The sequence below is a fragment of the Pelodiscus sinensis genome, chromosome 2 (genome assembly GCF_052426305.1).
Source record: "Pelodiscus sinensis isolate ZL-2025 chromosome 2, ASM5242630v1, whole genome shotgun sequence".
Classification (NCBI taxonomy): domain Eukaryota; kingdom Metazoa; phylum Chordata; order Testudines; family Trionychidae; genus Pelodiscus; species Pelodiscus sinensis.
The window spans coordinates 45,460,545-45,482,484 of NC_143053.1; the positions used below are offsets into that span (position 1 = coordinate 45,460,545).

Consider the following 21,940-nt stretch of genomic DNA (forward strand, 5'->3'; position numbering starts at 1 on the left):
TAAGGTTGATTTTCTAAACAGAGTCCACACTATCTAGCTCATTCCATTGACTTTAAGGGCAGTTAAAGTCTATTTTGGTACTTCTGCTTTTCACAGAGAGTAATATTAAATTCGACCTTCATGGTAAACTCTATGGTTGTGTAGAACCAACACTCCAAAAGTCAACATTCTTGGCCTCTAGGAGGCATCCCACAGTGCCATACTGTGATCACTTTGGCCAGAACCTGTGATTTTACTGCTCTCCAGGTGAAAAGGAAAGCCCCAGGCAAGTCTGAATTTCATTTCCCGTGTGGACAGCATTATGACCACACCTCAGAACAGGCAGCACACCTGAACAGCACATGTGGCTATGAGTTCAAGTCCCATGAACTCTAGTTCCCAAAACTACCGGCTACACAGTTTTGGTCCCAACGTGCACTGGGAGCATAACCCAGAATGAAAAGTGGTGCAGGCACTGCGGGGTAGCTACCCACAGTTCATCCCTCTCAAAGTTGATGGCAGTCTCCCTACCAGGGACACGCTACTTCAAACTACATTGCAATTTTGTACACAGTGGAGACATGCACCTTTGACTTTACAAAATCGGGTAGTAAGAAATCAACCTTAATAAATTTGACCTTATCTCAGTGTAGACATGGCCTTAAAAAAGCCCTCAAATAAAAACCCATTAGAAAGTTAGAGGAATATAAATGAAAACTTTACTCACATGCCAAGCTCCACCAGGTGGTCCTTTGCCAAGCACTATATGGGGGATATAATGATGCTGTTCTAGCTTCCAGTGCAGGATAGGTGGATAATCATAGCCAAAGTCAGCATCTGGATGAAGCAGTGTATCAAAAAGTACTGCGACTGGATTGGAAGAACGTCCTTCAAGACCTTCAGACAAATACTCTAAATCCTATATTAAGAAGAAAATTTTCCTCATTGATGTAACTGTTTATCATACAGCATAGTTTTAATGTGCAGACAGAATTTCAACTGGAAATCACTACTGAAAGATCAAAGGAAAATGGCAATAATTGGTTAAGTTTTAATATTTACTCTAATGATATACCGAAAGAAATTTTAGATATAGCACCTATCACTGTTTCAGTATCTGCATGACTATGAAAACTCTCTCTCTCTCCTCTCCTCTCCTCCTCCCCTCCCACCCAGCATTTGAAGAGAGACATTTAAGAAAGAAAAACAAGGGACATATTTTTTAACTTAACTGAAACATATTTTACTAGGAAAATTTTTAAAAGATTTTTTAAAAAGTACATTGATACTTTTAATAAGATAAAGGACTCTTAATAAGGAATGGTTTACGTTCCCAGGAAGAGTCTGACTCGGATAACATAAATTAGGATTGTACTCATTGTTGAACGACTTTCTAGCATAGTGTGGTTATAATTATCCTCTCTGTAGTCATCTGTTGGGCTAGATGACTTCTACGTTAAGAATTCGGCCTCCTGTATAAATAGCTATTCCCAAATTTATTTCAATACTATTTATTCTTTTTCACTAGACTTTGTCAAATAGTTTCTAATTAATTTTAAATGCAGTTATACTTTAACAGCAGACTTTTTATAAAATTTCCTGCAAATATTTATTACTTTTTCAGCATCCACCTAACAGCCATGTCTTCAAAGCTAGAAACATCAGCTCAGCAAGAGACTTTTCAACTAACTGGAAAGAAAAACTAAGACTTTGGATACAATTTTGTTGACAAGGCAAGGAGACATTTTATTCTCCAAAATCAGGACAAAAGCTCTGTGGGTGCAAAGGCACATATACAGCGTTTATTCCTAGCAGCAAAGACAAATTGTTTTCCCAAAAAAAATCAAACCTAGAATCATTGAAGCCTACAAAGTTGTCACCTGAATGATGTTAAAAACAAATAAGTTACTTCGTAGTTCAAATCTTACTATTTACTTTCCTCTATCCAGATTATTCCATACACACACCCATATTAGATGAAATAATACTCTGTTTAGTGAAATATACACTATACTACATGACTCAGAGCACAGTCACTTCCTAATGGAAATTTAATTTCATTATGATAAACACTGTCAATAAATAAGCAGATGTAAACAGCATTTACATTGAAAGGAATAATTTTATCACATAGCTGAAATTAGCCAAGTAAGGTCAGTATTATTTTTGTGCAAATGAAGATGCTGAATGTTGATTAATGACTTATTAATACATTTTAACTGTGATTGAATAAAAGTTGTGGGATACCCATAGAGTAGCTTTCTTAAATTTCTGAATTAATAATTCACTTATTTAGCACTTTATACATTCAAACTCCTTTACAAGTATGATCTTCATTTGCAGGTGAGAGAAATAGAGGAAGGGAGATCAAGTGACTTGCTCAAGGCTACAAAGGCAGCTGCTGGCTCACTAGTATGCTTATATCATGCCTTACACAGGGAATAGTAGTGTAGGCCTTGAGCAATTCTTTGCAGGTTAAGAGCATGTCGATGTCATAATGTATCTTAAATAATGATAAAATATCTTAAGATCATTAAATGAAACAATGTGTTTACTAGTTTGGTTTGTTAAAAGAAAAACAATTGGAAGAGTGAAAACTTACTTGGTCAACAATAGAGAGATGTCTAGCTTCTTCTAATTTACTGTGCAAAATAGGATTTGGATGTACAGCTTCAGGAGACAAATATGGCCTATACCCAGACAGCATGTAAGAAAGGCAAATTCCTGAAGGTCCATTCCCTATTTAAAAAAAAAAAAAGTTAAAACATTTTAACAAACATTTTAAGAAGTCTTATTACAATAGCTAAGGTACTGTAGCAATGTTCCAAAACATACGATGTATATAGCATACTATTCCTATCCAGAAAAGCCTACAACTAAAATCTTCATATTACAATAAATCCTAGAACTAGAGACCTTTTCAAAAACAGCTCTGCAGAATACTTTTTGGGTGTGAGGAGACTAGCCAGTTAAGAAGAGTAGGAGTACAAACATGATATTAAAGCTAATCTCAAGGTAATTCCCCCCTTCTGCCTGCTTTTAGTGTGGGAGGAATCCCTGATATATCAGTGTAGGTTAATGTAGGATTCATTAAAAAAAACCTCAGTCCCTCAAGTATAATACAATATACAGCTAATGTGGCAATGAAATTTGATAGTGAGTTTCACCTTTTCAAGCTTGTTGATAGTTATAGTATTGACAGGGCAGTAATGTCCTAACAGAATCAGTAGAACAAGTTACAACAGAGTTGTTTGAGAATTGATTATAATATGTGGAAAAATTACAAAGTGGATGGGATTTGAGTGACTCTCTAATCAAGTTAAATATCAGAGCTAGTTACTACATGCCCACATTATTAGGATCTTGATTTGGTTGTCATCTAAATATTAGCATAATACAAGATACACATAGCAATACTATGTTAAAAGAACATAGCCAACCCAGTCATAACTTATGAGAAACCAGAATTAGGTTTCCCTCTGAAATCTTATTTGGTCCCCCATGCATCTGAAATAATATTTAATTATATGACTGAATATTGTTTTTTTCCACGGCATCCTTGCCTCATCTAGTGCATGGAATGGACGGTGCTCATTTAATGAGTAACATTCAATATTTTTTATGCTCATTGTTCAGTATGTGGCCCTAGGCCATCTTTACTGTACACTATTCAAAATTTACTGTGAAGACAGGTTTATTAGTTTCCTTGTGAACCTTTATATGGCTCTCATTATAATATCCAAGTGCTTCATGTTTAGATCCAGTGCACAGACTTCTGCCATTTGAGCTAATGGAGTAACTGACAGCAATAAATTAGTACTGCTGTCCTATAATGAAATAATAAGCATAGTTCTGGAGACACTCTGAGGTCTTTTTTTTTACAACAGGAGGGAGTTTGTTAAATGAAGATTAGTTTAATCTTCTGAGTTTAAGTGTTCTGAGTTTCCCCTTTTTTCTTTATTTTTCTTCTACTTAATAAATGCTAAATATTTTTTATTTGGCAAAATACTAGAAAAACCAAGCTTGGGCTACAAAACTGTGAACACAAAACACTGTGGCAGGAAGAACACAAAATTCGTAACTTAAAAGGTACCCTACAAAATCTCTTCAAGCCCCAACAGCACTATTTATCTGAGCAATGACTATCCGCATGAATAAGGGTCTGCAGGGTTAAGTCCTAAATTACACATAAGATAGGGAAAGATGACAGACAAAGGTTAGGGAAGATGAGGGAAGGACAATATAAGGTCAAGATAATTGTGTAATGAACACATCATGTTAGTCATTTTAGTATTATTATATCTGTGCAGTAAGAAGACACTAAATTGGGAAGATAAAAGAAAAATGAACAATGAATGATAGCGCTTAACTGGTTAACCGTTTTAACTGAGGTCATGCTGTGGGGTTCCACTCCCCAGCTTACTGGCCCCTGCCTGGCTCGCTGTCAGCAGAATTAACTGGCAAAGGCTGGTTAATCAGTAAGCATATTGGTAAGCCTTATGTTTACCAGTTAACATCCCTAGAATGAGGGTATGTCTACACATCAAAGTTAATTCGAAATAACAGCCGTTATTTCGAATTAACTTTAATAGCGTCTATAAAGGCAAACTGCTATTTCAAAATAAATTCAAAATAGCGGAGCGCTTATTTCGAATTTGGTAAACCTCATTCTACGAGGAATAAGGCCAAATTCGAAATAGCTAATTCGAAATAAGCGCTGTGTAGATGCTTATTTTGAAATAGGGGGCCTCCAGCCCTTTCCAGTTTCCCTTGGTGGCCACTCTGGGCCAAATCAAGAAAACTCTTCTCCTCTTCCCCCAGCCCCAGAACCCTAAGGGGTAGACTCTGGCCACAGTGCACGTGCCAGAGCCAGGCCTTCCAGCAGTCGCTGCCCCTGACCCAGTGGCCACACAATGAGCCGGGCAGCCAGAGCCAGCCAGCGGTTCCCCGCCCAGTCCCCCAGCTCCCAGGCGCCAGCCAGAGGCCGGAGACAGCGGCACCCTCCTGGACTAGTGCGGAGATCATGGACCTCATTGAGGTTTGGGGGGAGGTCTCCAATGTCAATGAGCTCCGCACTAGATGGAGGAACCAACCGTGTACGGCCGCATAGCTGCCACCATGGCCACCAAAGGCAACATGCGCACCCAAGAGCAGGTGTGCATGAAAATTAAAGAGCTGCGGCAGGCATACGCCAGGGCCACTCGGGGCAGCTCCTCAACAGGGGCAGACACCTGCCCCTAATTTGACGCCCTGGACCGCATCATGGGGGTGGGACTGTCTGTGCCACTCCGGAGGGCAGCGAGCCAGGAGCGGAGGGCCCTGACCAGCGTGCGGAGGAGGAGCCGCAGGAGCTGCCATGGAGGGTACCACGCCTACAGGACCCCCGAGCTGTCCCAGCAGTGGAGTCACCAGAGTTATCTGGCGAGACCACACCAAGTGAGTGCCATCACTATCCCCTTCCCACAGGGAGGGCGGGGAGGGAAACCAGGGACCGCATGCGTTTGCCTGCTTACCACAGATCACGCAGCAAACTGTGCACGTGCGAGCACGTGCCATGCCACCCCTGGACAGGTGGCTCCAGCTACATGCCACACAGGGGCTGTGGCCTGATAGCCACACACGTGTGTGAAGAGACCTGACATGCTCCTGACCCCGGGGCGGGACAAAGCAGGACACCCTCCCTTCACAAGCCTCTTCTACACAGAGGCAGTGGACATCTCCCCCCCATCTCGGCCGCACAATACACAGCACAGGGGCATGGGTGCAGTCTCGGGGCAGCTCCCACTCCCGGGGATAGCCGGACACTCTGACCTTGGCCTCTGTGCAAGCACAGTGGCTCTGATGGTGCAGGGCACAGTCATCCTCACCTCACACAGGGGGGCTGGGCTTCACCCACTGCGTCCCCAGGGAGAACTGACCACTTCTCTTCTTTCTCCACAGCCGCACCAGCTGTGCATGCAGGGTGCACCACCCACCACCCCACCCGGGACTAGGGTTGCCAGGTGTCTGGTATTGTACCGGACAGTCCGGTATCCCGCGGCCAGCCCCGTTCCACCCGACCCCCCGCCTTCTGGCCCCCACAACCAGCCCTGCTTCCCATTGCCCCCCATCTCCCGCAGCCAGCCCCCTTGCCACCGCCCCCCAGCCAGCAGCGCTCCCCCCCCAAATGAAGCATATTCGGGGGTTGGTTTGTTTGTTTAAATGACTACCTGGTAACCGCTAGCAGTGATCCAGGTTCTCGGAGGTTTGGGTTTTTTTTCCTCCTTCAACAAAAATTTTTCCCCGGGGGGGGGGGGGGGGTGTGTGTGTGTGTGTGTGTGTGTGTGTGTGTGTGTGTGTGTGTGTGTGTGTGTGTGTGTGTGTGTGTGTGTGTGTGTGTTGCACCGCACCACAGAGCAGAAGGTGCAGGACGAACAAGAGTTCCAGTGGGAGCTGCTTACCCAGGGTCGTGCCATCTGTGCCCATCTGCAGACCCTGGTACAGAGCGTGCTGCCTCGTGCCGTTCTAGTGCCTGCTGCCTCCCCAGCTCCCGCTCCTCCTCCCCCTCCTGCCTCTCCCTCCTCAACCTCCACACCCACCGTCTCAATCTCCACACCCTCCTTCCCATCCCTACGGGGACGCTGAGGCCCCCGCACCCATGCTGGGAGACAGTTGGCCCGGCGAGACCCCCACCCCTGAGCCCTGAACTTCCCCTCCCCCTTCTTCCCCTTGCTTCCCCCTTCCAGCTCCCTCCTCCCAGTTTTCCTCCTCCCCTCGCCCACCCTCTCTTCTCTTCTCCCCTCCTGCCTCCTTTCCCCAGTCTCCCCAGAGTTTCATGCCCCACCCAGTTTTGTTAAATAAAGAGCATTTATATTTTTGAAAATACATGTATTTTATTTGACACAAGGAAGAGGGGTTAGGGAGGGGTACGTGGACGGCAGGCAAGCAAGCAGGGACACCTGAAATCCGGCTGCCCGGGAGGGGGTGAGGGAGGTGTCCCTTTAAGCACAGGCCTCAGCCTCAGGCAACAGACACACAAAGACACTCCTTACCTGATGCCCTAACCCTGACCTGGTTCCGGACGGCCTTAACTCCGAATCAGTGTCCATTCAGTGTGGACACGGTATTTCGAAATAGCAAAATGCTATTTCAAAATGCATTTTGTGTGTAGACGCGTTATTTCGAAATAACTTATTTCGAATTTACTATTTTGAAATAAGGTATTTCGAAATAACGCTGTAGTGTAGACATACCCTGAGGGATGGGAAAAAGGACAGGGGGATCATCCCAGTTACAAGAAGAAAGCATAGATGCACTTGAAGAAAGATCAAGATGAAATACAGTGAATACATTTGCCATTCTTTTATTCAGTCTTCCTAAAATATTTTTTTTGTTCTTGTTTTTTGAAGGCTTCTTACTTGTAACACATACATATTAGATATAATAGGCTATCCACTAAGGAGATCAAGTTATAAGTTTTCCAATTCTAAAATATATGATTAAAAAGAGTGTTCAGATATATTTGGGATAAAAAATGTTTTATTTGTCACTGGAAGAAGTCAAGGCTGCTGCATATCATGTGGGCAAATAGGAAAGTTTTGCAGCAATTCTTAGCACAGATATTTGCATAACATACAATTATTGAAAACTAGCGAAAGCTTTGAATCGGCAGTCCTAAACTATGACTGGCAGAATGATAGGACCCTGTATCTCGTTTTGCAGCGTGTGGAACTCACCACACAGCAACGTATACTTTTGTCATTTTCAGGTTGACATATTATTATGGCTGACAATGATACATCAGATGCGACAGAGTTCAGCACCCTGTTGCTTGGACAATTCAGCAGGTGGGGATGATCCCAAATTCGTCATTTGGCATCCTTCATAGTACAAACTTTTAATATCAAGGTTTTATCAAACCTACAGTTTAACAACTTAAACTGATTATCTTCAATTTTATGGTGTGATGATTTGAATTGTTAATGGCACCCTATAGTAACTGCTGCTTCAGAAAAATACATGAATAATTACAGTTCATGACAAATAAAAAAAGTGATTCAAAATAAACACAAATTGAATTTTTAAACTTTAAAGTAGATACAGGATTATTTCTAAAACCAAACCTATTAGAAATTAACACAACCTATGTTAGAGCCTAAATTTACTGTAATCTAGGGACATGAATGACTAATCCACTATCCGATAAGCAAATGCTTATCAGATAGTCAACACACTCTTCAACTAGTCCTTCCCCCTGCTTGTTGCATCAGAAAAAGTCCCCAGCTGACCCATGGCTGCATGCAGTGCTGACACTTTGAAATGCAGGGAACATGGATCCTTGAGTCTCCCACTGGCCCCATGCTGCCCACAGCGTTTTCGCCTTTGAAGTGTAGCAACAGCTCTAAGGCTGTTGCAACCCTTCAAAGGTGGAGGCGCCCTTATCGACTAATTGAATCATCAATGCAAACTGCATCGAGGATTCCATTAGCCGATTAATCTAAATTTAACATCCCTACTGTAATCTATTATCATTTAAATCAAATAACAAAATACACAGCATATATTTACTGCCAAAATCTCAAAGAAAATCAATCAAACAGGTCAAAGTCACTGGCTAAGCACCTGGAAACATAGTTTGCTGAAGTGCAATACCAACTTTTGACAACTGTAGGGTCTTCTGCAAGTGCACAGAGATTATTTTCTTTACTTCACCTCAGATATTGGCTATCATTTGGCAAAAACCATGTTATTTAATTTTAAATGGATTTGCATTCCTGAATCTTAAAAAGTAATGGTAATGCCAGAGAACACAAAATAATCTCTGGAAATAACTCACCTATTATTACTATTGGCACAGTCAGGAGAGGGTCTCCCGTCAGAGTGGCTTCTTCTAGTAAGGGCATTCTTTTAATTTTCCTCCCAAGGCTGTCACCAAAATGCTGCACAAAGGAGCTCAAAAGTTGTCCTTCACTTTGAGGGTCACTGTAATTTCCATTTGAGAAAAAGCATCAGCTGAGCATTACAAAACTTTCTTCAAAGCTTAAATTACTATTGGGTCATTGCTTTAAATCTATCAAACTAACAAAGCTTGATTACATTAAGCAAAAGTAAAATATTAATAAATTCAGTACAGCTTTTCCCACATAAAATATTGCTTTGTCGTCTACAACGATGTATTAAAATATATACCTATTTCTTCCAAAAAGTCCTACAAAACAATATGGGCAGCAATGGAAAAGGGTTTGTAGAATATAATCTAATGTGTGTCTCATTCAAATCCAGTTTCTCATTATAAATCCAGTGTTTAAACTATTGATTTCCCCTCACCCTTTTCATATCTCAAATATAATAAATATTTGGTTCTTGGCAATAACTACCTTTCAATGATACCCAAGTTTAGGGTCAGACATTAATTCATTTATAAACATGATATTTAATTTAAAAAAGTTTTTTTCCCAAAAATTTGTCAAAAAATGAAATATTTCCAACATTTTATTAGACATGTATGTAATTTATAAATGATATGCATCTAGAGAATTTGGGGTAATATATATTCAAATTATAACTCCAGTTCAATGAAAAATACCTTATTAAAAACAATCAACTGACTCTAATGAACTCATAGATGTTCTCAGTTACACAGTTCAAGAACAATTTCAATAGATAGTTTCTGCTAAATTCACTCCCAATAACATATAATCGTTCTACATTCAAAAAAATCAGTATTTGTTTTACAGTGTCCAAATGTGAGATAGCTACTTCAAGATATGCCCCATTCCAAGGATTTAATAAACGACTTGAATTTCTGTTAAATTAAACAAATAGTTAATCACTGAACTAACTCCTCTTTTCAAATCTTTTCACTGTTAATAGAGCACATTTTTTGCTTGTGTATCTAAAAGGATGATGGCAGCTTAAAAGTAACCTGAAAATCAAATTGTTACCTACAGTAGGGCACTTCAGATTACAGGCAGTCCCCGGGTTACGTACAAGATAGGGACTGTAGGTTTGTTCTTAAGTTGAATTTGTATGTAAGTCGGAAAAGGTACATATTGTAGGGGAAACTCTAGCCAAACATTTCTCCAGAGCTCAGTTTTATTCTCCCACACCTCACTTCCCTCAGTCCTTTATTCTCAAGCTGAGGTGTCTGCTGAGAAAAGCTGCTCCGCATCTCCCTGGTTTGCTGGGGGGGGAGGGGGGGCGCTAGCTTCACGTCTCCCTAGTCTGCTGGGGGGAGCAGCTAGTTCGGGGTTGCCTCACCCCGTTTGTAAGTAGGGATCCAATGTAAGTCGGATCCATGTAACCCGGGGACTGCCTGTATTTAAGCTTTAAAATAGTTTTTAAATGTGTTTCATTTTTTAGGACTGTTTTTAAAGACAGGGACACCAAAACTCTAGTATTATCCCTTCCCAGTCAGGTGGGTACTCCCAGATATTTCAAGTGAATAAAGTTACTGACTAATTAAACCACAACAATTTTCTCCTGACTTTTTTCTGCCTCTCTACCTATTTCTCCCAGAAATTAGATTAAAGAGCTTCAATGTCTTCTTGAGTCTACTAAAATTGACAATTCCTGTTATCATATCACCAGTCTATTGTGAAGACAGTTATTTGCTCCTTTTATAAGAAGAATGCATTTTGCATTTCATTCTGCTTTTAAAATAAAAATAGATTAGTTTCATCTCATTTCTCCAAGAGCATATTAGTTCTCAAACGAACTTGTATAGTGCTATAAATTGTGATTTTCAAGCACTGCAGCAGCAGATTCAATTTAAACAAATAACTTTACACTGGAATATATAAAAGGAAAATAATTAGAATAGTTTTACTAATTTTAAATATTGCAAAACCTTCTTTTATGCATCTAAATTGTGGGCCTGTATCAACCAGCAGTGTCTTTTAAATCTAACTATACTTTGTGTCCCCTCCCATAACGTTAAAAGCTAGAAGGTGTTCCAGAGATGTGGTTGAGTGCACATAAAGTGTATAACATATTATTTAGATAGGAAGCAATATCTTTTAGGGCCCTACCAAATTCACAGCCATGAAAACATCTCACAAATCACGATATCTGGTCTCCCCTCATGAAATATAGTCCATGGTTTTACTCTATAACTATACATGTTTCATAGGGGAGACCAGTGTTTCTCAAATGGAGGGTTCTCAAACAAAAGTGAGTTGCAGAGGGGTTGCAAGCAGTGTTTCCTCTAACTTTTTCCACCTACATGCAGAATAAATTTTGTTATGCCACCAAGGCATTTGCAGATGTGCACCACTAACAGAAACACATGCTGCCAGCTGAGGGAAACTGTGGGTGCTCTGCAAATAAGCTGGGCGGCACCTGAATCTTTCCTGGGCAGCTGCCCAAGTGCTCAGCTTACAAGGATCACTGGTTTCAAGGTTATTGTAGGGGGTCATGGTATTGCCACCCTTACTCCTTCATTGCCTTCAGAGCTGAGCAGCCAGAGAGGAACAGCTGCTGACTGAGGGCTCAGCTATGACGGCAGCAGTACAGAAGCAATACCATACCATGCCATCCTTTCCTCTGTGCTGCAGCTGGCAGTAGCTCTGCCTTCAGAGCTGGTTTCCTGGCCATCAATCGCCACTTTCCAGCCATCCAGTTCTGAAGGCAGCACCATTATTGACAGTAGCACAGAAGTCAGGATAGTAGTATTGCAACTAGGGATGTGAAAGTGTAACCATGTACAGTTAACGAATGAACCTGGACACATCAGTCAACCTTCACAGTTATACGGAGGCTCCCGGCGTAATTGCTGAAATTTTTAGTGGTTACAGAGTTACTTAATTAAATGCATTTTAATATCCCTAATTGCAATCTCTCCCCACAACAACCTTTTAACCTCCTACCCCAACTCCTTTTTGGGTCAGGATCTCGACAGTTACAACACTATAAAATTTCAGATTTAAATATATGAAATAATGAAATTTATTATTTTTTAAATCCTATGACTGTGAAAGTGATCAAAATAGACCATGAATTTGGTAATGCTCTAAATACCTTATATACAGGTTACTCTTCTCTAAGACTGAAATATACTGCACTGTATCACTTGGTTTGAATTTCTAGGTTCCCAGCCAAAACTAAAGGCCAGCATGGTCCTTGATAATGTGGATTCTTCTGTAGTAGGACGCAACACCATATATTCACTGTTAATCCCCATGACAGAAACTCTTTGAAATGTGTTTCTTCTTGGTCCTTTATCAGCCAGATAACACAGAAAAGCACATTAAAATTAAACTAAAAAACACTTTTCTTTAAGTATTTAATTGAATCTAACTCTTAATTTATATCCTCCAAGAAAAAAATCTGTCAACTTTGAGTTAAGCCAGTAAGCCTGCATCAGCACAAATCATAAGAAGGAAAAAAAAGTAATTAAACAACACAACCCTCTACCTACACTTCACTTCCCCCTACACATCTAACTCTGACCAATCATGCATCTCTGTCCTTATACTGAACAACAAACTTGTGGTCCGCTTAGACCATGTATGAACTCAAAGCAATTTTTCTGTAACAAGGATTACATTCTAGACTTGGTAGACAATTTCAGGGAAGGGGAAAGATTTACAAACATGGCTTTCGCTTTTATCCTGCGTAACTATAAGTGGGCAAAGCAGTTTGCCAGTTACAGAGTCAGAGCCAAATAATGTTATCGTCATCATGACAAAGGCATCTAGTCGTATGTTTTCTTCAGATAACCAAATTTAAAATAAGCTTCCTTATTTATTGCAAGCTAATACTTTTTTCAGGGGATGGAGGTGTTTTGGTGTTTTAATTATCAGAGCAGAAAAGTTGTCAGGGAAAACATTAGAGTATATATAAATAATATAAATTTCAAGTCAAGATTTGTTTCAGACAAAATAATATCTATCAAATTCTTCTGTAGCATCTATCACTTAACCAGATGTAACAAAAGACAGGACTATGCAGCACTTTATGGTTTTGTAGGAAAGATGCTTTACACAATGCTATAAATTTTAAAATATTGTGCAACTTTCTTCAACAGACAACTTTCAGTTTTAAATTATTATTATTCCAGTATAATTTTTTAGAAAAAAATACCTCTTCAAAGCCCACTCTTGGGTGGTAGATAAAATGCAGTTAAGTATAGTCCCAAATTTAAAGTTAGCTAGAACAAGCTTTTAAAAACTTTAACACCAACAAAAATGTTCTCAAAATAATTGTCCACTGAAAACAGTTGTTTATTTTTTTTAAAAAATACCATTCATAGATTGAAACCCGGATACTGCAGTAGTAAGAACCCGAAAATAAAACTGAGAATCAACAAATGTGAAAGCAACTTCACTGATTTTCACTGTCCAAGTTGAAATAGAAGAATATAAACAAAATAAGCAGCAACTTGTATAAGGTTTCCCCACCACCTTTTAATTCTTTTACTTTTAATCTAAAGTTCTAAAGTAATAGGTAAAGAAATGTTTGTTTATAATAGGATTTCTAAACTGACAATGTCTCAGTCCAGTCAAAGTTTAAGACCGCAAGCATATGTACATTATTTTTTCCAACACTCATAGTAATTATCACAATCACTACTTTACAGTTAACTAAATGCACCAAATCCTTGTGCACAGTGAGCCAAAGGTGCTATAGTCTTGTCTAAATTGAGCTTTTTTCTTTCAACCTCTCACCGTCTAGACATGCTCTTGAACAAGATTAAATGACACGGTTGTATACACACCAGCAGCCAGTCTATACTAATGCACTCATCACAGCTCACACTAGTGAAGTTACAATGGAAAGGGAAGTTTGAGAAAAAAGCTCAATGCAGACAAAGCCATAGAGTTTAAGAGATTTGTCCAATCACACATACATTTCAATGACACGTTCAGGAAGAGAAATTAGATCTCCCAACTCCCAGTCTTATGATTTAATCACTAAATATATTTCTCCACAGAATAGAACAAGATATACAAATAATAGATCCCTTAAAAAAACAATGTATGGTTAAAAAATTACGAGGGCCAGTTATTTAGCAAAACATTCTAACTTTGCATTGTTAAAAACAGAATGCAATTGTTTTATGCACTCAATCTTAGGCGCACCCATTTTTTGTACAAATAAGAATGTGTAATTCCACAACCACAAAATGCAGAAACCCCCCGAATCATACTCAGATACAGCAATGTTTCCCAAATCCTATCTCCTGCTACCTAGTCCCCCGACATCCTTCCATTGTCCCCTATTCTTGTCCACCCACAACTGTCTTCTATCCCTACTCGCCTGCACACTCCATCCCCATCCCTTCACCTCCTGGCCTGTACCCACATCACAGACACTAATGTCACAACCCCAATCTCTGCCCCTACCCTCAAAAGGGTTATTCCCCTCACAACCACACCTACCTCCCCCTCCACTCTCCCAGACACACATGGCAAGCATTCTTTTTGTGATCCCACTAACCACCCTCCCTTAACCCACACCCTGGCCTTTTGTGGATGCACCAGCTTTCCCACACACACAGCTATTCTCATTGCAGCACTGTATGACCCAACATCCTGCACCTGTACCCCCATCCCAGCTCTTTCCCTTGAGATCCCACCCCTGCCTACCCACAGCCTCTCTATATCTTCCTCCCCACCACATTATTACTATTCTCTTCTCAAAACCCCCCTACTGTTCCCCTACATACTTCTGCCCCCCTCACTGTCATTGCCCTTGAAACCCCACTCCTATTAGGACCACTGACCTTGCAACCCCATCCCTTTGCCCTCCCACATCTACCCCCCATTTCGTGGTCATTCTCCTCACCACTAACTCCAACACAGCCATTCTGCTCGCCACCCCACCCCTCATGCACCCCCATCACAGCCATTCTGCTCATCAGCCCACCCTCCATCTACCTGCACCCCCTTCCTGCCTCGTTTACCCCCATCAGGGTCATTCTCCTCACCACCTCCCTGCCCCCCTTGCTGCCATTCCCCTCACCTCAGCCCTTCCTGACTCCACCATTGCCCTCCCCCATCCCTATCGCGGACATTCACCTCGCGCCCTCAGCGCCCCTCCCCCACACGCACGCTTCCCATCACTACGCCCCCGCCTGCCAGCAGCGGGCGGCTTCCGCGCGGGGGCGGGCTGCCGAAGCGCCCCGCCGCTGGGGATTCACCTGAAGTGGCCGGCCAGGGAGCAGCGGCAGCACCACACCGGCATGGGCGGGCGCGGGGAGCCGGCTGGCGGCTGCACAGGGCGGCGGGTCCCGGCTGCGCTGGAGCCCGGCTGGCTCGCTGCCTCTCCCCGCCCGGCGGCCCCGGGTCACCCGGGGAGGAGCCGGAACCGGCGGGGGCGGGGACTGCTGCCGGCTCTGCTGGGAAACGCGGGTGGGGGGGAGGAGGGACGCGCCGTCAGCGGCAGCGAGAGCCAGATCCCGGGCCGCAGCCGCGGAAAATGGGTTTTGAGCATCCCGGCCTGTGCGTGTGAACGGCCCCGCTCCCACAGCGCTGCGGGGGCTCGTCCCGTGCCCCATCGCAGCCCCAACCCTTCTTCCACCCCGGCCCCAGACAGCAGCGCGACCAGCCGCTCTGCCTCCCAAACCTTTGAAAGCAACACCCCCCATATACCCCCTTCCTTCTGCCAGCCCGCCCCCCCCCCCAGCCTTAGCTTGCGCCTCAGTCAATTGACTTGGGCTCTGAGACTCCTGATGGATTAACTGTCTGTTGCTTTTCATTCATAGCAGTAGCGCCCTTAAGTCCCTATATACATCAGAGCCCCATTGTACTGTCATCTGCAGTGTGTGAGAAACAAATGAAGGGAAAAGTGATTCCTCCACCTCTTGTATGTATCTTTAACTTGGAGAGTAAATACTCTGGACGAGCCCTTTCCTTGTGGCTTTGGACAGCATGTGGCGGAGGCCAGCAGGCCACCATGGGGAGGGGGCGAGCATGGGCTCTGGTGGGGGAGGCTGGGAGGAGCTTGCTTCCTCAAGCCATGCGGTCACCCACTATCCATGCACTTTTCCCTTCATTTGTTTCTCAATGCAGCTCTGGTGTATATAGGGACTTAAGGGTGCCACTGCTGCATGAATGAATAGTAACGGAGCAAGAGTCTCAGAGTCCAAGTCAACTGATTCAGGTGCATGCTACAAGGCTAGTAGTGTTGCCATTTGGGCTGGAGCATGGACTTGGAACCTATTGAGAAAGGATGGGAGCCTCTCTGCATAGAGCACTGCTGTTTTTAACCCCATGAACCTATGTCAGTTGACACAGGATCTGAGAATTGCTGCCTTGGAGGTTTTGGGAGTTTTTTTCTGGGGGAGTGTAGAGGGAGTTCACACAGTGTAGAGGTACCCAGAGAGACTAAAACAGAGACTGTTTTCTCTAAGTCTAAAGGAGCAATTGAAAGCATGACGACTGATTCTAGTAGAAATGAGGGAAGAGGTTATGAGTTAGAGATACAGGCTAGCGTGCTTTTGGTGCTGTGAGCAAAATAAGTGGTTTCCTGCTATTTGATACCTTCTGTATTCAGAGGCCCAGAACTGGAAGTTAGAACATGCTCAGGGCCCCAGTCTTTGACTAGATGGTTGGGTAAAAAATGGACAGTAAATATAGAAGCTTTTATTAGACCAACTTACGTTGGTGAAAGCTATGAAGCTCAGGAATTTCTCTCTCACCAATAGAGGTAGGTCACCTTGTCTCTCTAATATCCTGGAATCAGCAAGTCAACAACACAGCAAACGATAATGAAATAAGAGAATTCATGCACAGTGGAAAGTTTCATGTTAATATTTTTGTAAGGTAGTAGTTTTCTTCTTTTCCACTACATCCAAAATTTTCCTGAAATTCACTATATTGCTAAGCCATTTGTCTTGATTTTATAGATTAACCAGTATATTTAAACTCAAATTCTTTACATTTATTGTAAAGAAAAAAATAGTTAATTGCATTTTTTAAACCACCATTTCACTGTTAGATTTCCCAACTCTGGTCCTTTAATTGTATCATTCTGAACAATCTGTTATCTTACATTCGCCTGGTACAACCAACACTGATCTTTTTTATTTTTGCATACATGTGGACAAAAGTATTGCTTGCACATCATGATTGTTGCTCTGATACATAGTTTATTTTAACCATACTTGTCTTGAAAATGATTGATTCATTGATAGGGTAAGGAGGGAGAGAGTTAATCAACCTCCCAGCATACTCTAACCTTGTTCTATACCCTGCCACTATTCTATTGCATACTCCAAATATATCTTTAAATAGCATTATTTTTAAATATTTGTATTACCATACACTCAAAGCATTGGTCATAGACCCAGACCTCATTGGGCTGGACACTGTCCAAACACAAAACAAAGACATTCACTGCACCCAAAGAGCTTATACTCTAAATACAAGGCAAATAACAGATGGATGTAGACAAAGCACAGGAACACAGTAAAACAATATTGCTCAGTATGATAGGTAGTAGCCATTGCACACCAACAACCTGTTAGATTTTTTAGGAGACTTGAGCAGGGATTTGAAGGTAGATAATTAGGTAATCTTGTAATGTTTATAAAGTGGCCACTGAAGCATATGGGGCAGGATGGGCCATGCAATATGTGTTTTGTTTGAAAATGTATCAGGTGAGCATCATGGGCCAATCAAATGCAAGCATCAATAGCTTGCTAGGGAATGAGAGATGATAGACTGGAAATTGTGTTCACTTTCAAGACCCTTCACAGTGAAACAGGTTTTGACTTAATAAAGAAGGAGGAGCCAGAGAGGGATGCAAAAAGGATGATATAGTCAAAGCAACATTATGAATGGATAGGAGTTGGGCAAGCCTGCATCTGTCAAGGTCAGAAAAAAGAGATGTTGCAGTAATTAAGATGCAAAATAAGGTTGGCAGAGAATTTGAGCTGTGTGGATGGATAAGAAATACTCTATTTAGAGCTATTACTCAGAATGAATCAGCTTGATTTAGACTTCACTTGGATGTCTAGACCGAGAGAAAAATTTGAGTTGAAGATGACACCCCACTTGGAGCTCTGAGTTATAGGTAGGAAGGTGAAGATTGTGATGATGACCATTGGCTACTCTATACCTCCCTTGGTTGCTTGCCAGCCTTCTCAAGAATCATAGAACTTGCTCTCCCCCTTGGCCTTCATCCTCTCTAATTCTGATTCAATCTTCCTCTTTATACTAATCACCCTGCTCCTGCCAGGCCTGCTGATGGAGGGGGACAAAAGGAGCAACTGCCCTGGGGCCTGGTGATACAAAAGGGCCCACAGCTCTCAGAGCTGGATCCCAAGGCCCTATAAATTGCTTCCGGAGCACTGCACCATGCACTCTGGGCAGCACTAAGGGCTGGGAGGAGAAGGGGCACCATGGTCCAGATGGTGCTGAGGGCTGGCTGCCCCCAGCCCTGCCCCTTCCCCGCCAAGGTCCTGGTTCTTCCAGGGGCATGGAGCAGGGTCTCCCCACTTTGCCCAGGGGTTCAGTGAGGCTGGTGGTGCTGCTGGTGCCTGCCCAGCATCCGGCACCTGCCCAGCATCCTGCTCCTGGGCTTCATGATCAACTAAGCCTTACTCTTCCTCCAAGTACAGCTTGATATGTTAATTGGCCTCCAGCACAAACTGATCCATTTAAGCCGGGCCCAAGTGGGCCACAAAACATAGGCTCTCACATGAAGAAACACATATATATATGCATAGAAAGTGATAAATGGGACACACAACCTAGGACAGTGTTTCTTAAACTGTGTACCATGGCACCTTTAAAAGGACAGGTGACTTTTTCCCCCCTCAATAACTTTCCCCCCAACCTTTTTGTTTTTGTTTTTGTTTTTGTTTTTTTTGCTCAATAACTTCCCCGGCCTCTTTTTTTGTTTGTTGAACAAAAAGTCCTTGGTGTTCCTCATAAAAAAAATCATTGTTTGGTGTTCCTCCATCTTAAAAAGTTTAAGAAACACTGACCTAGGATGTTCTATAGAATAGGGACACACACCTATTATTTCCTTGGACTCATATACAGCAAGAAAATGTAGTCCAGAACAGAATTACGAAACTGACAGCAAGTGTTGATGCTATTTAAAATTGGTTCCTTTCTAATGGAACCAAGAGAGAAATAGTCTGTGTAAATGTGTTTTTAATGGTTTTGCTGTGTTAAATACAAAAAAATTAAGAAAGCAATCCGATTACTTTTATATTATAAAAGTGAAATCCTGCCTGGGACCATCTTCACCCAATTCTAATTGCCAGGTAGGGAAATAAGCTAAGAGGTAGCTGCCAACATAGTTGGGAGCAGGATTTTGAAGTACTTTCTAGGACAGTATTAAAACCTTTAATAATATTTTTGGCATACAGTACTTGTAAAGATAAGGTGGATCGGACTCATATTCTTTCTCCTGCTTTAAGTTCTAGTGAGCAGTCACCAGATCAATTTCAAGGGAAGTTCAGTTAGGGATAATGGTCCTTCTAATTTTTTCCATCCATATGCAGAATACATTTTGTTATGTGCACCAAGGCATGTACACATGTGCCACACCAGTAAAAGCACATACTGCTGGCTGTAGTCACTGTGGCCACCCTGCTAATCAGCTGGGCGGCATTTGACTCTCTCCTGAATGGCCACCCAAGTGCTCAATTTACAGAGAACCCTGGTTAGGGGTCTGTACTCTTTTGAATGTACAAGATAAGCATCTGAAATATATGGTGAGGTTTCCACATGTAACAGAATTTTCAGTAACATCACTTTTGATAAAGGACATTGTCTTGTTTTATAGATTCACATAATAGGAGAAATCTAACAATAGATTCAACTCAGTGTTCATATAAACAGAGCAATATATGTGCTTATTCTAAATTGCTTTTATTTTAGAAGGGAGAAATTTATATAGAGAGAAATACAGTGATTCACTCTAATATTCTGTATCTCAACTGAAACACAAGGTTACAGCTTCATTATAACTTCTCTAGAGGGCAGATAGGTGCCTATATTTTAAAATGTAGTAGACGGAGAACAAAATAGCTACATCGTTTAATTATCTATGTACATACTCAATCTCAGAAAGAATAATAATATAGAGACAGTGAAGGGGGCAGGACAGGAGCCTAAAGGAAGGACACACTAAAGTAATTCAGTTTACCAGCTGTTGAAGTGTTGATTTCTTAGTGAAAGTAACATTTTAATGGACAGAACTTTCATAGTAGCATCAATTTCTCTCCAAAAAGAAACAAAAAAGAATTGTACATTAAAACCTGTGTTATCCAGCACGCTCAGGGATTAGAGCATTCCAGTTATCTAAAAATTCCAGTTATTCGAGGGTCCCATCAACATAGGAAAAATCAATAGACAATAATAATAAAACTCAAGTTTTTAATATTGGTAGTTTTGTAGTGTGAGGCAGTTGGTCTCACATTTCTATTTTGAGTTAAAGATGATTAGTACTTCTTAAATAAATTTTTTTTAAGCCAATCATGGTAAACCAAGCCAGGCCTGTACTCTTGAAGATGTGACAGTACTGTGGCTGGGGGCAATGCCGTTTAACAAAGTTTTCTGATTAACAGAGTGCCGGATAACAAAGGTTTCACTGTATTCAGTAAAATGTGTGCCAGTCTAAAGCCCAGCTTCATAAAGCTCTGGCTGCAGGCCCGGGCAAAGAGTTGTGGTTGGCTGCACCACTTGGCTGGGTGGCTCCCAGACAGGGCAGCAAGCAAGCGGCTGGGTGGGTGGGCGCTGGGCAGCACGGGGCCCAAGGCAACCACCTTTCTGGCCTGTCCTAAGGCTGGGCCTACCTGGCTGAGATGCTTTAGTTAAAGCTGCCCTGCTTTGAGCTGGAGGTTGGAGTAGGTGACCTCCTGAGGTCTCTTTCTATGCTGATCTATGGTTCTATCAATCAGATTAAGTGTTAATTTGATCTTGAGCTAGTAAGAAAATTAATAAATGGCATAATTTTAAAAGGTATTCTTTTATAAATATGATATTCTTTGGTTGGCAGAAATACAAGCTTTATTAGGAGCAGGATGAGGTCCTGATTTTTTTTATGGCTATGGCAAGAAATCATGTCATATCCAGTCACAGTATAATGAATATAATGAAGTAATTGTAAAAGAATAACTCTGTAACAAGTTTCACGTCTCCTACTTTTAAAACTGGGACAGTTTATAACTCTTTTAGGGTATGATTCCATTAAATACATGTTTTATCTTGATAAATCTAGATTCTCATGGATGGTCATTTAGTATTATCCCCGCCCTAGGAACAAAGTGGAACACACTGTACCGGTACTATAGATGAGAGAGACAGAGACCAAGAATAGCTGTTGAATAAGAGGCAGATATATTTACTATATATAAACTACTTGAAGACATTTTGGTGAGGTTTTGAGATAAGATCCCCTCAGTTTTCCAGTTTCATAGAAAGGGATTATCTGAGGTAAAGACCTATACCTACAAGCTTCACAACCTTGCCATTTTGGTAAACATGGCATTTTACAATTTATTTGATGGTGAATTGATTAAATATAAGCCAATATCATGAGATTTTAAATAACAGGAATCCTTAAATAATCTTTACTCTGCACTGGTGTCACCATGGCTATGTCTGCACAGCAGCGTTATTTCGGAATAGCATCAGTTATTCTGAAATAACGTAGTGCATGTCTACACAGCAAGCCCATTATTTTGAAATCAATTAAAAATAATGGGCTTCTTACTCTGACTCTGTAAACCTCAATTCATGAAGCGTATGGGAAGTCAGGGGAAGAGTACTCTGTTTCAAAATAACTTCTGTGTAGACTAAGGATGTTAAAATGCAATTATCTGGCTAATCATATACTCAATACAGTTTGTACTGGCTCTGTAGTCACTGTGCTGTCACTCTGTATTTTAAATGTACCGGTAGTAAGAGTAGCCTTTAAATGTAGCCTGGCGGCTTTTACTACATTTAAAATGCAGAGGCGCAGCAATCAGGACAAGCCAGACTCGCCCTAAGTCCAGCAGCCCCTGTTTGCAGCAGACAGC

General features: G+C 41.7%; 1 protein-coding gene across 1 annotated transcript in view; it reads right to left on the reverse strand.

The window, feature by feature from the left end:
* OSGIN2 (oxidative stress induced growth inhibitor family member 2) overlaps positions 1-15,346 on the reverse strand; it is a 38,985-nt gene extending 23,639 nt beyond the window's left edge. Inside the window, exons 1-4 of the mRNA XM_075920422.2 lie at positions 15,101-15,346; positions 8,795-8,940; positions 2,582-2,718; positions 707-898 (exon numbers count right to left, since the gene is read on the reverse strand). Of these exons, the coding sequence (XP_075776537.2) occupies positions 707-898; positions 2,582-2,718; positions 8,795-8,940; positions 15,101-15,144 (519 nt within the window). The 5' untranslated portion in view covers positions 15,145-15,346. The remainder of the gene's footprint in view (positions 1-706; positions 899-2,581; positions 2,719-8,794; positions 8,941-15,100) is intronic.
* Between the last annotated feature and the right edge of the window lie 6,594 nt (positions 15,347-21,940).